The following is a 13,089-nucleotide window of genomic DNA, read 5'->3' on the forward strand; positions in this document are numbered from 1 at the left end:
CGCAGGCGCAGGCGCAGGCGCAGCGCGATCCGCCGACCACGTGACCGCCGCGGCGCAGGGGGCTGGGTGGCGCCGGCCGGGCCTGGGGCCGCCCGCGGCGTGCGTCGTCCCCGCCGTCACTGCGTCGTCCCGCTGCCGCAGCGGAGAGACCGCCCCCTCCCCCACCCGCGGGGCCCCTCGCGATCACGTGGATCCTGCGGGCGGACGGAACTCTGTCTTGCCGTCCCCAGGCCCGGCGGCCTTGTGAGCCCGCGAGCTCGGATGACGGCCCCCGGGGCGCCCTGGGGGAGGGGGGGGGGGAGCTTCCCCTCCCCCCAGGGCTTCTGGGCCGGGACCGCGCGCCCCACCCCCACCCCCCTCCCCGATAGGTCAACTGCAGGACTGCGGGCCTTCCGCGGCCATCCCGGAAGGGGAGCTTGGGGCAGCGGCCCCCGCCCGAGCGCTCGCGCTTGGAGGCCCCTTCCTGGGGAGGTTCTGGAGCCCCGTGACTCCCCCTCCCCCAAGGTCACGGGGTCGGGGAGCAGGGGTGGATTGCAGCGTCCGGAAGGAGAACAAAGGGCTCTCGGGGAAACATTTCTCAGGGTTTAAAGTGAGGGGAGAGAAGCTGCCAGAAGCTGTCCTGGTCCCCAGAGACGGCAAACGCTGGGCATAAAGCCCCCGGCCAGGGGGCGCCAGAGTGCCTCTCGCAAGGCCCTTGGGGGGGAGGGGGGCGCGCCCAGAACCGCCTGCAGGCTCCCTGCGGGGGCCTCGGGGCCCCGTCTGCAAAATGAGCTAGAGCAGGCCGGGCCGTCCCTGTGTTCGTGCCAAGAAAGCCCCAGATGGAGCCGCAGGGAGGGACTGGGCAGGGAAGACGGACTTCTGGGAAGGTCCGAGAGGAGCAGGCCTCGCTGGGGGGGAGCCTCCGGCTGCAGGGGCCGCCATGACCCGTTAGCGGCGGCCGCCCCGCCCCTTGCTCCCTCGGCCGTGCTCCTTCATGCAGAAATGGAAGCCAGTTGTGACTGCGCCCTCCCGGTCCCCGCCAAGCAGCTGGGAAGCAGGAGCAGAGAGGGGCAGGGAGCTGGAGGCCTCTCTAGCTTCTAATTTCCACCCAAGAAAGTGAGCACGAACGCTTCCTGCTCCCCCCCAGCTTGTGTACAGGACCTGCATTTATTTCTACCCGTGCACACTGTTCCTGGGAGCCTGTTCTTTGAGAATAAGGAGTAACAGCTTCATCTTTCTGTGTATGACCAGGGCTGACCAGCGCCTGCCAAGTAGTGGCAAACCACAGGAATAAAACCTCTCGGCGAGAGTGAAGCGAGTGCAACCAGAACCTCGTACGCAGTAGCAGCAACTTTGGGCCCCGATCAACATGATGGATTCGGCTCCGGGACAGCTCCAAAAGCCTCATTTTGGAAAATGCCACCCTCGCCTAAAGAACTATGGAATCCGAAAGCAGGTCGAAGCAGACTCTTCACTTTTTCTTTCTTTCTCCAGGTTTTCCCTTTTGTTCCAAATAGTTCCATGACAGGACTAATGTAGAACTTTACTAACACGATTGCACATGTGATCTCTCACACTGCTTGCTGTCTTGGAGAGGGGAGGGGAGGAGAAAAATGAAACTAGCTTGGTGTTGTTACTATACAATTGTATGTAGTCACAATGTATATTATATGTGAATATGTCTTTATATGTATATGAATGTTCATCTATATAATTGAAAAAAATTTACTATGAAGGATTGAAAATTCATTGAGCCAGAAGTGCCCTCTCTTCAGCCTGTGCCCTGTCTGCCCTCATCTCCAACTAGCCTATCCCAGAAAAAAAGACACAAATAAAAACATCATAGGGCACAAGGATCTTTAATTCAACATAGTCATCTCATTCCGTAACAAAAAAGGAGAAAAACAGTTCCCCTAAAGGGCTGTTGAAGAGCCACCCCCAGGACAGGGAGTACGCGGTCAAAGTTGACGGCCCCCAGGGCCACTCAGAGATCATAGTTAGGGTTCTTCCTCAAGATTACGAAGCCCTCCAGAATGGGAGTGACAGGCAAAAACTCCTCGGTGGCTAGTTCTGCCCGCTCCCCATGAGCCAGCAGCACTGGGGTTGTATGCGTCTGGAACCCCGTGATGGTCTTGGGCTTCCCGGCCTGGCCCACCACATCCACTGCCTGGAGGATAAAGGAGGACAGAAAAAAAGGTTAAAAAAGAGCAGGGCTTGGCAAAGTTGAGCCCAGTAACCTACTGGCCCGAGTGCCACACACGCTCCAGCCCGAGGATGATCTCCTCTCACCTGGCCCACTCGGACAGACACTGGCAACGGCCGGAGCTCCTCATCAAAGGTGACCAGCATCCGGGGCTGCATGGCAGCCACCAATCCGTAGAGTACGTAGTGTGACTTGCCCAGAATGACTAGGAGAGAGCGCAGGGAGGTGGTGAGCAGCTTTCCCTGTCCACCCAGGGCCCCCCTCGGTGGCTCTAACTCTTCTCCCCCAGCCTTGCCCAACCCACCTCCTCAGTCTTGACGCTCCTCAATCCCCACACACTGCCTTATGTTCCCCAGAGCTGCCGCTCTTTCCATTCTGCCCACACTCTGCTTGCTCCCCTAACCCCGGTGCCACTCTCCCTGACTCTCCAGAGGTGGGAAAAAGTTGCCTAAAACACCAAATACATTGGGATTAATGGCCAGCCCCTCATCCCCAGCACACAGTCAGCCCCACCGTAGCCCACCTAAAGAGTCTGGCCTAGACAGAAAGGGGCTAGGAGGACCCCTAGAAAAGGCCCACCTCCCACCCAAACTTCCTGGTGCCTCCAGAGGAGCCCTAGATCTGAGCCAGAGTCAGCCTCTCTGCCGTTTCATGGGACTCACTGTTGCGGACATCGAGGAAGGAGACCAGCACGGTGAGCAGCCCAGCCACAGCAACCTGACTCATGAGCTGCCGGTCACTGTGGTAGGGGCAGAGGGTGAGGGTGCCCTTCCCCAGATGTGTCAGGCCCTGTTTAGAACATGGGGAGGGTCAGAATTGCAAGAGACGCTCCCCACCCCCAGCCACCCAGAAAGCCACCCAGAAAGCCACCCAGAAGCTCTACTGTTCCGGGCCCAGCCTAAGCAGCATGGCAGTCTCCAGGTCTGGAGAAGAGCGGTTCCTCACCTGTGCCAGGCGCACCATGAAGAGGTTGTTAGGGTCCTTGGCATGATACTGGGCTAGCTGGCGCAGCATGGCAGCCAGCCGAGCATTGTTGGTACCTGCAAAAATGAAGCGATGGAGGGACTCCTCCTGGGGGCAGGAATGCAGCCCAAACCTGGCCCAGATGTTCTCCTGGGCCCAACACCTGCCCTTTTCTGCCAATACTCACCACTGCCCACCATGCCCATGGCAAATATGGAGTTATAGGACACTTCCGGGTCAGCATCATGGGAAAATTTGCTTAAGGTGTCCAAGATGTTGAGCCTTGGGTTGGAGACTGAGATGAGGGCCAGTGCTAGAGGCACAGCCCGGCGCAGCGTGGGCTCCCCATACCTAAGCTGGGGGTGGAGGGGGCGGGGGGGGGGGGGGGGGGGGGGGGGGGCACAAGATTAAAAAAAAGTTAGGCAGGGCTCCCAGAACAGAGACAGCTCTCAGACCATCACAGCTCTACTAGGCTGAAAAGAGGGCAACCCTTAAATGCTCTGATCCAAATCTCTGAGGGCCCCTAGGGCCAATGGGGTAGGACCCAAAGGTATGTGCTTGAGCCCTGACTTTGTCACTTATGGGCCGCCCAAGTTCCCTCATCCGTAAAATGAGGGATCTGGAATGACTGGTGGCCATGCTGCCAGTCTGTTGTGCTTGTGAATGGAATGGAAGTGAGATGGAGAATCCAAGGGAAGGTGGGAAGAGCAGGAAGTGAGAACCCACCCATAAGGCCCTGCTGAACACAACTAAGTAATAACAGCAAGAGTCAAAGGGGAGCCTGGGCCACAACAACATAAGAGATCTGGGGGCCTTCAAGGGCAGCCTTCCATTCTGCTCTCCTTTGGTGCATGGGAAGAAGGTCCCGACTCGCTAAATCAGTGAAATTTTGTTTGGTCCAGATGACCCCCAGAAGTCCCTTCGTGCCCTTCACCCACCCACCCACCCATGCTGTCAGCGCCTCCCCTCCCCTGGGTTCTCAAACTTGGAACTCACCAAGTGACCAAAGGTCCGAAGAGCCATTTCAGCCCCAATTTCCTCCCCCATGGCAATAAGAGCGATGCCCAGGACGGCCACTCCCTGCCAGACAGACGGAGGCACAGCAGTGAGCCCGGAGCCCCAGCACAGCCCCAGGGAGTCCCCATCCCAGGGAAGCCCGCTCCTCCCCGGCCCAGCACCCAAGAGGCCCCAGAGCCTCCTCTCCAGGCATCACCTGGTGCGCCCCCATGTCAGCAGGGGCCTCTTTCTTGTCTTTGTCCTTCTTCTCCTTCTTCTCCTTGTCCTCCTCCTTGTCCTTGGAGTCAAAGTGCTCACTGCAGATGTGGAGCAGCTGCTGTACTTTCAGCACGTTCCCCGAGCCTGGGACAGAAGTAAAAAAGGTGAGCGGTGGTCCCCACAGGGAAAGGCAGGAGCGATCAAGCAATCAGAAGGCTCCCAAAGGGACTTAGGTTTGTGAAGATCACTTGGTCCTCATTTTGCAGATGAGGAAACTGAGGCAGGAAAAGATTAAGTGACTTAGGAGACTCTGTGCCCCCTCCCCCCAGAGAAAGACGCCTCTAGGAGAAAGAAATGCTTTAGAACGAGAGGGACGCGACGTTGCCTGAGGAGTGACGGGCCAGGCTCAGGCCCACGGACCTGCATAGGCGCACACATCCACGAGGGTGTTGGCAAAGCTTCGGAAGGGCTCCGACACCACCTCCAGAGCAGCCAGGATGGCTTCGATGGCCTCGCCCTTGCCTAAGAAAGGGGGGAGGTCAGGGCTCCCAGCCTGCCCACTCCCCCACCCCATCCACCAGCCTCGGGAGGTCCGGGCACACCCCTGGGCTGCCCAGCTCACCAAGGTGGTTCAGGCCCAGGCCAAGGGGAAGCCAACGGGCGTAAGTATCCTTGAGCTCGGTCTCAGACTTCTCCATGATGGTCTGCAGGATGGTGGAGGTGACGTCTCCATTGCAGGAACCCACCGCAATCATGCCACAGGCCAGAGCTGTGACTCCTGCCACCTAGCAGAGAGAGAGGCTGTGATCCTCGCCCGCTACTGGGCGATTTCCTCCTCCCTCCTCGGGGGACCCTCTCCCGCCCCACCAGGCAGCTTCCTTCTGCAGCTACTTCCCAGCACCCAACAGCAGCCCAAGAGCCATTCTCCGTCTCAGTTCCCCAATTTCAACTTGGGAGGAGTTTGTGATTTCTCCCAAGGAATATAGAGGCTTCAGGACAAGAAACCAGCAACACAGGAGCCAAAACGAGGCCCAGGATCTCGCGCTTTCGCACCAAAGGCTCTGCCTACGCTTCCCCCCCCCCGCCCCCCCATTATCAGGGAACTCCCAGGGCTTCAGGCCTCCTCCCGAGTGAGCACCCCCCTAGACTCACCTCCATACTGGACTTGGAGTCTCCCATCACCGGCAACAGCAGAGTCAGGACGTCTTCCCGATTGGAGCCGGCGTAGGCCAGGCCGAGCCTAAGCAAGTCAGAGAGAAGACATCAGGTCGAGGGGCAGCCCAAGGGTTGAGGGGCAGCCCAAGGGGCCAGGGGCGGCAGCCAGGAGCTTACCCAAAGATGGCGCCAAGCCGCATGGTGTTGCTGTTGTGCAGTACATAGTCGGAGAGCAGGGCTAGGGCCGGGTCACACTCGTTCCGGACGCCCGAGTTCACGATGCCACAGGCAAGGAGGGCTCCTGACTGTGGAGGGGTGGATGTCACTCTCCCCCATCCTTCCTCTACCAAGAAAATCCACGACCCCACCCCCATTCCACACTCCCCGAGGCAACGTCCAGGGCACAGAACGGTCTCCGGGGGGCACAGGGACAAGGAGCTCCGGCTCACCTTGATGTAGTCCTCGGAGGAGTAGAGGTACTTGTCAATCTGGGTGAGGCCGCCGTCCACGTCCCAAAGGAGGATCATGCCCAGGGAGGCAGCCGCACTCAACATGCCTGTGGCAGGAAGGGATTGTCAAGGCGCGCCGAGCCCGGCCGAGGAGTGGGAGCCAGCGCGTGGGGGGACGGGGGGGCACAGGAGCCTACCGTGGTCTTTGTTCTTGTACAGCCACTTGTTCCCATCGTCCGTGAGCAGCTTGTCCTGGCCAAAGGCCGCATTGACAAAGCCGTTCACAAAAGAGGCGGCCAGGTTCATGCGAGCCGAATCCACCTGGGAGCCGCTGCCCCCGAACCCTGCACCAGGGGAGAGAAAGGAGGCCTGAGTCCAGTCGCCGGTCCCATGTCCGAGCCCGCCGGGGCCCAGGGAAGGACGTTACCAGGCCGGGTCTAAGCTGAGGGTGCCAGAGGATGACTCAGGGCCCCAAACACTGAGGGGGCTACTCACTGTTGTTCTCGAGGTGGGTTTTGTAAATGTCATCGGGCACCTTGGGCTCCATGATGTCCAGCTGCAGAGCAAACATTCCAGGTTTAAGTTAAGGCCACACCACCAACAGGGAGAGCTTCCCTTTAGCTTTTCCACCAAAGGGTCATTGGGGCCAAAAATAGCGGGACAGGAGAAGGGGGGCGATCCTAAAGCACCAAACGGGGAGTGACCCCGACGATAACAGCCGTCTGTGAGACCTGAGCTGGACACAGTCCAGGGCACACGCACAAGGGAGGTGGGCCGGCCCTGGAGGAGCTGACTCCTAACAGAGGAGGGCCCCCCACACCTGCGTACAAACACAAGCCCGCACAAAGGCGCACACACTCTCCCTAGCCTGGGTCCTTGCCAGCTCTCCACTGATACTCCTCTGACCCAGCCCAGCCCTCAGTCTCTCCGCCCCTACCCTCAAGAGTTTGGGGACACGAGACCCTGATCTCAGCGCTCCTGGCGGGAAGAGCCCCTTGCCCATGAACACAAGTCTAGTGCCTCACCTCCCGAGCCAAGGCCAGGAAGTTGCTATTGAGCTGCACATTGGACATGATCTCAGTCAAGTCCTCGTATTCTTCCACGTCTTCACTCAGTTCCAGGAAAACCCCGTGCCGGCCCAGCATGAAGGCCATTTGCTTCTGAACCACCCTGGGGGAGAAAGCCCTCTTCTTTTACTCATTTCCCAGAAGCCCCCCCACCCTCGGGCTCAGCTGGCTGCCCCCGACCACCGCGGGACACATACACGTCCTTGCAGGAGGTGAAGATGTCTTCCACCAGTTCCATGTCATTGAGCATCAGGGCGAGTCGCAGGGCCTCCGGGAAGCGGCTGAACTTTCGGAAGACGCCCAGGGCGCAGCGCAGCAGGGCCGAGTTCTCTGGCTCTGGCACGTAACTCACACAGCTAGAAAGGACAAGGCCGTGGCCCTGCCTCAGCCAGAGTTCCAGCTGGGGACCCTGTCCCCCCTCCCCCCCAGATCCTCTCCACACTCACCTGGTGAGGTAGAGACAGACTTTGGCGTAAGCGTTGTCGTCAATGTCCTTCTCCAGCATGTCCATCTGCTCGATCTCCATGAGAAGGTCGCAGGCCTCGTGCTCTGCATTGTGGGCCATGTTGTAGGGAACAATTTCCTTCACCAGGGTGAGCAGTGGTTCCCGCTGAGACTTCTCGGCCTCATCCAACTCCTGCCACTCCTTGGCCACTTCGCCTGCCAGGTGCCTGGGGGAAGCTGGGGTGTCAGGGGGCACTTCTCCTTGGCTCCTGCCCAGGCCACGCCTCAGAGACCACCCTCAGATCTCAGTAACCCCACTCCTCCTTACCTAACATACTCATGGCCCCAAGAGGCCAGCTCCTCCTGGGAGCCCACGAGGCGGTACTTCAGGCATTCGCGCTCCCCACTCATGGTCATGGCCAGGACTGAGATGATGTCGGCCGCAAAGCGCTACAAGGAGACGGAACCACTTCTGGAGGGGGCAGACATGGCACTGCCACAAGCAAGGACCCCAACAGGAGGGCAGCCGGGGGGGGGGGGGGGGGGGGGTAGGGCCACATCCACCCTGTCTGGGGGCCTCCCAAATGACAGACATGGGGACCAAGAAGGAAACCCTTCTGTGCTGCCCACACGGAATCAGACTTCAGATCCCAACTCGAAGTGGGTAAAATAGAAAGTAAGCAGACAGAAGTCAGAGAGGAACACGGAGCAAAGGCCACTGTCTTTGTTCCAGCACCTATGTGTATATGTTTACATGATTATCCTTTTAGATGTGGAGTTCTTAACCTGGATGTGTGAACCAAAAAGGAAGTCCATGGGGAACAGAGTCTAGGAAATTTGTGAACCATCTTTGTTTCCAATAATCTCTAAAGAAAACTCATCATTTCCTTCGATTGTTTCAGGATACAATTCTGAAAAGGGCCAGTGTGTTTCTTGGCTTCCCAAACATCATCCAAGGTAGCCAAGGACACAGAGCAAGAATTCCGGTTTAACACGGACAGAGTTTAGGATTTATGTTTGACTCGTTTTTTCTGACAGGTAACGCTTAAGATTTAGTTTGTAATAAAAAAAACTTTTAATGTTAATAGACTCCTGATAGTCACAGAAAGAGACTGATGCCTTTTATGAGCCAGGGCCTGGATCCATAGGGTCTAATCCCCACACAAGTCCTGTCACCAGCTCTGAATGCAGAAAGTTCAGAAGATCAGTTTCTGACACCTGTGTGCCAGATGACCCCAGGTAAGGATAGAACTCACTTTGGCCCAGCTACAAATTGATGCCTGCACGTTGGAATTAGGTTCACCACATTTTTGGGTTGTAATCCCTTAGTGAACCTTCGTATGCTCTTATGACTGTGGGGACTCCCTGCCCGGCCCCAGGCAAGGGGTCTCACCTTATTCTCACCAGGCTTCATGTTCTCATAAATCTCCTTCAGCTTGCCATAGTGTGGGCGCAGAAATTTAAGAGGCTTCGGCACTGAGGTCATGGAGGTTGTGGAAGAACGGATTTGCCGCCGCAGTTCCTCCAGAGCTGGTCTGTAGAGGGATGTGTCCTTCTCCTGTTGGGAAGAAGAGATGCAGGGGAGAAGTTACATTCCCTCCCGACTGAGCAGCAAAGCTCAGAATGAGGAGACTCAGCCTCGAAACCCTCTCCTCGCGAGAAACCAAAAGTGACAAACTGAACTCCCAAAACGGGGGCATCCTCGCTCGCAGCCACACAAACGTGGTAGCGAGACAAGGTACAGAAATGCATCAGGAAGATCAGCCACAAAAACGGGTCAAGTTGTATCTGATGGCGTACATCATGTTGTACATCACAAAGGAACCGGGGGAACTTTTTTTGAAGCTCCCAAGTGCGCTTCTATGTTCTTCCTTTCACACCAGGTCACGACTCAGTTACTTTATTCCCCATTTTACACGATGACGTCAGCCAGGGAGCCCCAGAGCGCGAAGGGCAGCCGGCGCCCCGGGCACCAAGCTCTCCCGTGCAGCAACAGCCGGGGGACCCACCCCGCCCCTGACTCACCCCGAGCCGCTCCACCAGCATCTCCAGTTCATCCTGAAGTTGTTTGTCCTCCTCCGACTGCAAGGAGAGACGGGGTCAGCCAGTGCCCTCAGCCCCCTCCCCGGGGCCCCGCCCCGCCCCCTCCCCGGCGGAATAAGCTCCTCAGCTGGAAAGGGCAGAGAGAGGGGCAGAAGGGGAGAGAGGAGAGAAAGAGAAAAACAAGCTAGAGGCAGGCAGCAGGGGGCGCTGGGGCGCAGGGGGCGCTGGGGCGCGGGGGGGGCGCAGGGGGCGCTGGGGCGCAGGGGGCGCTGGGGGCGCTGGGGCCGCTCCGGCCGCCTGTGCCTCAGTTTCCTCACTTGGCGCCACAAGGACCCTCCCCCCCCACCCCGTCACTTAGCCCCGCCCCCGGCCCTCCCAGGAGACGCCAAAAGGGCCTGGGTTCCAATGCTGCCGCTGTCACCGACTCCCGGAGGCGCCTCGAGCCACCGGCCTCCGTTTCCCGGCTCCTCCCACGGGGCTCCGACCGGGCGCCGGCCCGGGCAGGGAGGGGGGCAGGAGCCCTAAGCGCCGCGCGCCGCCGGCCGGGCCGCGGGGCCTGGAGGCCGTTGGGCGCCGAGCGTGACTCAGCCCGAGGCCCGAGGCCCGCCCGCCGCTCACCAGCTCCTGCTCCTTCTCCTTGTCGCTGAGCTCCCGACGCTCCTTGCCGGCCTTCTCGTCCGCGGCACCGGCGCCGCCCGAAGGGGGCTGCGACTGAGGCGGCGGCGGCGGCGGCGGCAACACCGCCTTGTTTCGGCCGCCCGGCTCCATGGCGCGCTCCGCTCCGCTCCTGCCGCCCCCTGCCCGCTGCGCATGCCCGCGCACGCGCCCACGCCGGCTCGTCGGCACGCACGCACGGCACGCGCGGCACGCACGGCTGGACTACAAGTCCCACAAGCCAGCGCGCCGGCCCACGCTGAAGCCACGGGTCGCAAGGCGAATGGGCAGGCGGGAGTCCTTGCCCTAGTCATCTTGCGCCTGCGCACGCGGCAGCACGCCGTAGGAATGCATCGTACATTCATTCATGCCTTCATTCATTCATTCATGAAGCCGGCTGTTGTTAAATGGCCACCGCGCGCTAGAGCTCGGCTTAATCGGGAGGGGCTGGGTCGGACCTGGCCTGCGGGGCTGGCGTATAAGGGGCGCGCGCCCCGCGGCGCCTCGTCGGGCTTTCACTCGTGCCGAGAGTCTCGTTTTACAGAGGGGGAAACTGAGGCATCCCGAGGGGAAAGGCCCAGAAGTTACTGCTCTGCCCCTGCCCAGAGCCCCGCCCCCCCCAACACACACAAAAGAAAGGTCCGAAAGGCGGACCCAGGCGGGCTCCAAAATCATTCACATCCTGCGTTACTGATGAGGAAACGGCTTTGTCTCCCCAGGAGAACATAAACGCCCGGATCGCAGCCCAAGATTATCGGGTCCCGGCTCTCTCTTAACAACGAGATGACTCAGGCCAGTTCCAGTTGTTCAGTGACGAAGGAGCCGCCCAGAGAGGATTCTGGGAGCCGCCCAGAGAGGATTCTGGGAACCGCGGGGACCACACAGAGCAGTCTCTCTCTCTCTCTCTCTCTCTCTCTCTCTCTCTCTCTCTCTCTCTCTCTCTGCTGTTTGCCAGAGAGGATTCTGGGAACCGCGGGGACCACACAGAGCAGTCTCTCTCTCTCTCTCTCTCTCTCTCTCTCTCTCTCTCTCTCTCTCTGCTGTTTGCCAGAGAGGATTCTGGGAACCGCGGGGACCACACAGAGCAGTCTCTCTCAGCTGTTTGTTTGCCAGAGAGGATTCTGGGAACTGCGGGGACCACGACAGAGCTCTCTCTCTCGGCTGTTTGCCAGAGAGGATTCTGGGAACCGCGGGGATTACAATTTAGCAGTCTCTAAAATGCAGCAAACAGCCCAGAGAGACTTTTTTTTTTCTGCTTTTTTTTCCTGTGCAGCACAATCATTGTATAAATACACATATATTGGATTTACCATGTTTACCATGTTTATTGGGCTACTCGCCATCTAGGGGAGGGCCTGGGGAAAGCGAGGGGGGAATAGGAACACGGGATTTTGCTAGGTCTAAAGGTGAATTGTCCGTGCTTATGTTTTGAAAAAATAAAAAACTTTAAAATATAAATATATAAACTCCTTGAAGACGGGGATGGTCTCATTTTTGTCCCTAGCACAGTGAGGGCATAGTTCTTAATGCAGGCTTGTATTGATCGCTATGGAGACGTTCCTCCCAGCACCTGGCACTTGGCACTGCACATCCTAAATGGGAGGCACTTTGCTGGACTGGACTTTTCACCTGGAAATCCTGCTTTACTCATCTGCTTGTGACCTCCTGCCTGTGTGACTGCGGGCCAGTAACACGCAGCCTGAAACTCCCTTCCCTCATTTCTAAAATAGGAGAAAGAAATTCCCTTGAAACTTACCTCACAATTGCACACCCTGTAAATGTCGGGGATTGTTGCTGAATGATCAGTGAATGGAATCGTTTGACCTGGAATTCCAATGTAACACATGTCAAATCAGCCAAAATAAGTCTCCCAGTATTTTTTATGCAGCATCATTTGATCAGCCAATCAATGAGCATTTATCAAGCACATCCTTTGTTGAACAATCCTTTTCCTGAAGGAATTTACTGTATAATGGGAACGACGGCATCCACATGGATGGGGATGTTGACCTTAGAAGGGGGGGCGCTAGCCTCTGAGGAGACGGGGCAAAATCTCCTGCAGAAAGTACAGTTTGGCTTGTGCCTAGAAGGAAGCCAGGAATCCTAAGAGGCAGGAGTGAGGAAGGAGACAGGTCCTGGCATTTGGGAGAGCCAGTAGAAAAGATAAAAAATGGGAGCTGTAAAAGTGAATGAGTGAATGGGACTGGACTACAGAGTTCCTGAAAGGAAGTAGGATGTGGAAAGTCTGGGAAGGAAATGGGTCAAATTGTGAGAAGCTTGAAATGATAAACAGATTTACAGCAGAGCCTAAAAGCAGTGGAAATTTATGCAGTTTATTGGATAAAAGGATGATGTGATGAGCCTTGTGCTTGAGGAAAATCACTGCAGTGACTAAAGGGTAAAAAGAGAAAGGAGCACTTATTGAGTGCCTGCTGTGTACTGGGCATTGTCCTATGTGCTTTACAAATACCCGTTCATTTGGTGAAGCAAGGAGAGGCTTGAAGAGGGGATCAACTCCCAGGCAGTCACAGCGCCCAAGAGAGAGGACATAACTCCAGTGTTACAGAGTTACATAGTAACAGTGCCTCTGAGAGGCCTTTTGTAAACATCAAAACAAGATTTGGCAACTGGTTACATAGTAAAAGTGAGGAGCAGAAGCCATCTCTGTGGTTATAAAAAGGGCACCCTGGCTCAGGCTGGAAGTGGTCCAGGATTGCCTTAGCAAAGTTCAGAAGATGGGAGTTGGGAGACTGGAATGAATCTGAAATGCTTGTGGCAATTTGATTCAAAATTTCTAATAAACAAGTGGTGATGGAGGAGAGTTCCAGAAAGAGGTCAGGACTAAATACATAGATTGGGAGTCAGCTGCATAGAGATAATTAAACCCAGGGGGGCTGATAATATTAGAACCGGGGTT

The 13,089-nt window shown here is 57.4% G+C and overlaps 1 protein-coding gene and 1 long non-coding RNA gene across 3 annotated transcripts; one reads left to right on the forward strand and one right to left on the reverse strand.

The window, feature by feature from the left end:
- The first annotated feature begins 56 nt into the window (after positions 1-56).
- Positions 57-1,829, forward strand: LOC111720837. Its single transcript, XR_002770332.2, has 2 exons — positions 57-1,095; positions 1,231-1,829. It is a non-coding gene; the product is annotated as an uncharacterized LOC111720837 (long non-coding RNA).
- On the reverse strand, positions 1,829-10,323 carry PSMD2 (proteasome 26S subunit, non-ATPase 2). 2 transcript variants are annotated; one of them, XM_031968096.1, is made up of 21 exons: positions 10,137-10,323; positions 9,501-9,557; positions 8,869-9,033; positions 7,804-7,925; positions 7,478-7,702; positions 7,229-7,387; positions 6,990-7,134; positions 6,460-6,520; positions 6,162-6,308; positions 5,965-6,071; positions 5,693-5,820; positions 5,513-5,600; positions 4,983-5,145; positions 4,781-4,882; positions 4,359-4,504; positions 4,142-4,225; positions 3,333-3,501; positions 3,128-3,222; positions 2,845-2,971; positions 2,269-2,387; positions 1,829-2,146 (listed from the first exon to the last, which is right to left on the reverse strand). In XM_031968096.1, the coding sequence occupies exons 1-21, from the start codon at positions 10,284-10,286 to the stop codon at positions 1,964-1,966; spliced, it is 2,742 nt and encodes a 913-aa protein (XP_031823956.1). In that variant the 5' UTR covers positions 10,287-10,323; the 3' UTR covers positions 1,829-1,963. The 2 variants fall into 2 exon arrangements, with proteins under 2 accessions (XP_031823956.1, XP_031823957.1); XM_031968097.1 differs by lacking the exon at positions 4,781-4,882.
- Between the last annotated feature and the right edge of the window lie 2,766 nt (positions 10,324-13,089).

The sequence above is a fragment of the Sarcophilus harrisii genome, chromosome 4 (assembly GCF_902635505.1).
Source record: "Sarcophilus harrisii chromosome 4, mSarHar1.11, whole genome shotgun sequence".
Taxonomy (NCBI): Eukaryota; Metazoa; Chordata; class Mammalia; order Dasyuromorphia; family Dasyuridae; genus Sarcophilus; species Sarcophilus harrisii.

Bases quoted from the DNA above. Each gene is read 5' to 3' on its own strand.
- PSMD2 (XM_031968096.1), bottom strand. From the start codon at position 10,286: ATGGAGCCGGGCGGCCGAAACAAGGCGGTGTTGCCGCCGCCGCCGCCG. The intron at 7,135-7,228 runs GTATGTGTCCCG...TTTCTCCCCCAG, and splicing joins TTCACCTCCTGCAAGGACGT to GGTGGTTCAGAAGCAAATGG. The intron at 3,223-3,332 runs GTGAGTATTGGC...TCATTTTTGCAG, and splicing joins CATGGGCATGGTGGGCAGTG to GTACCAACAATGCTCGGCTG.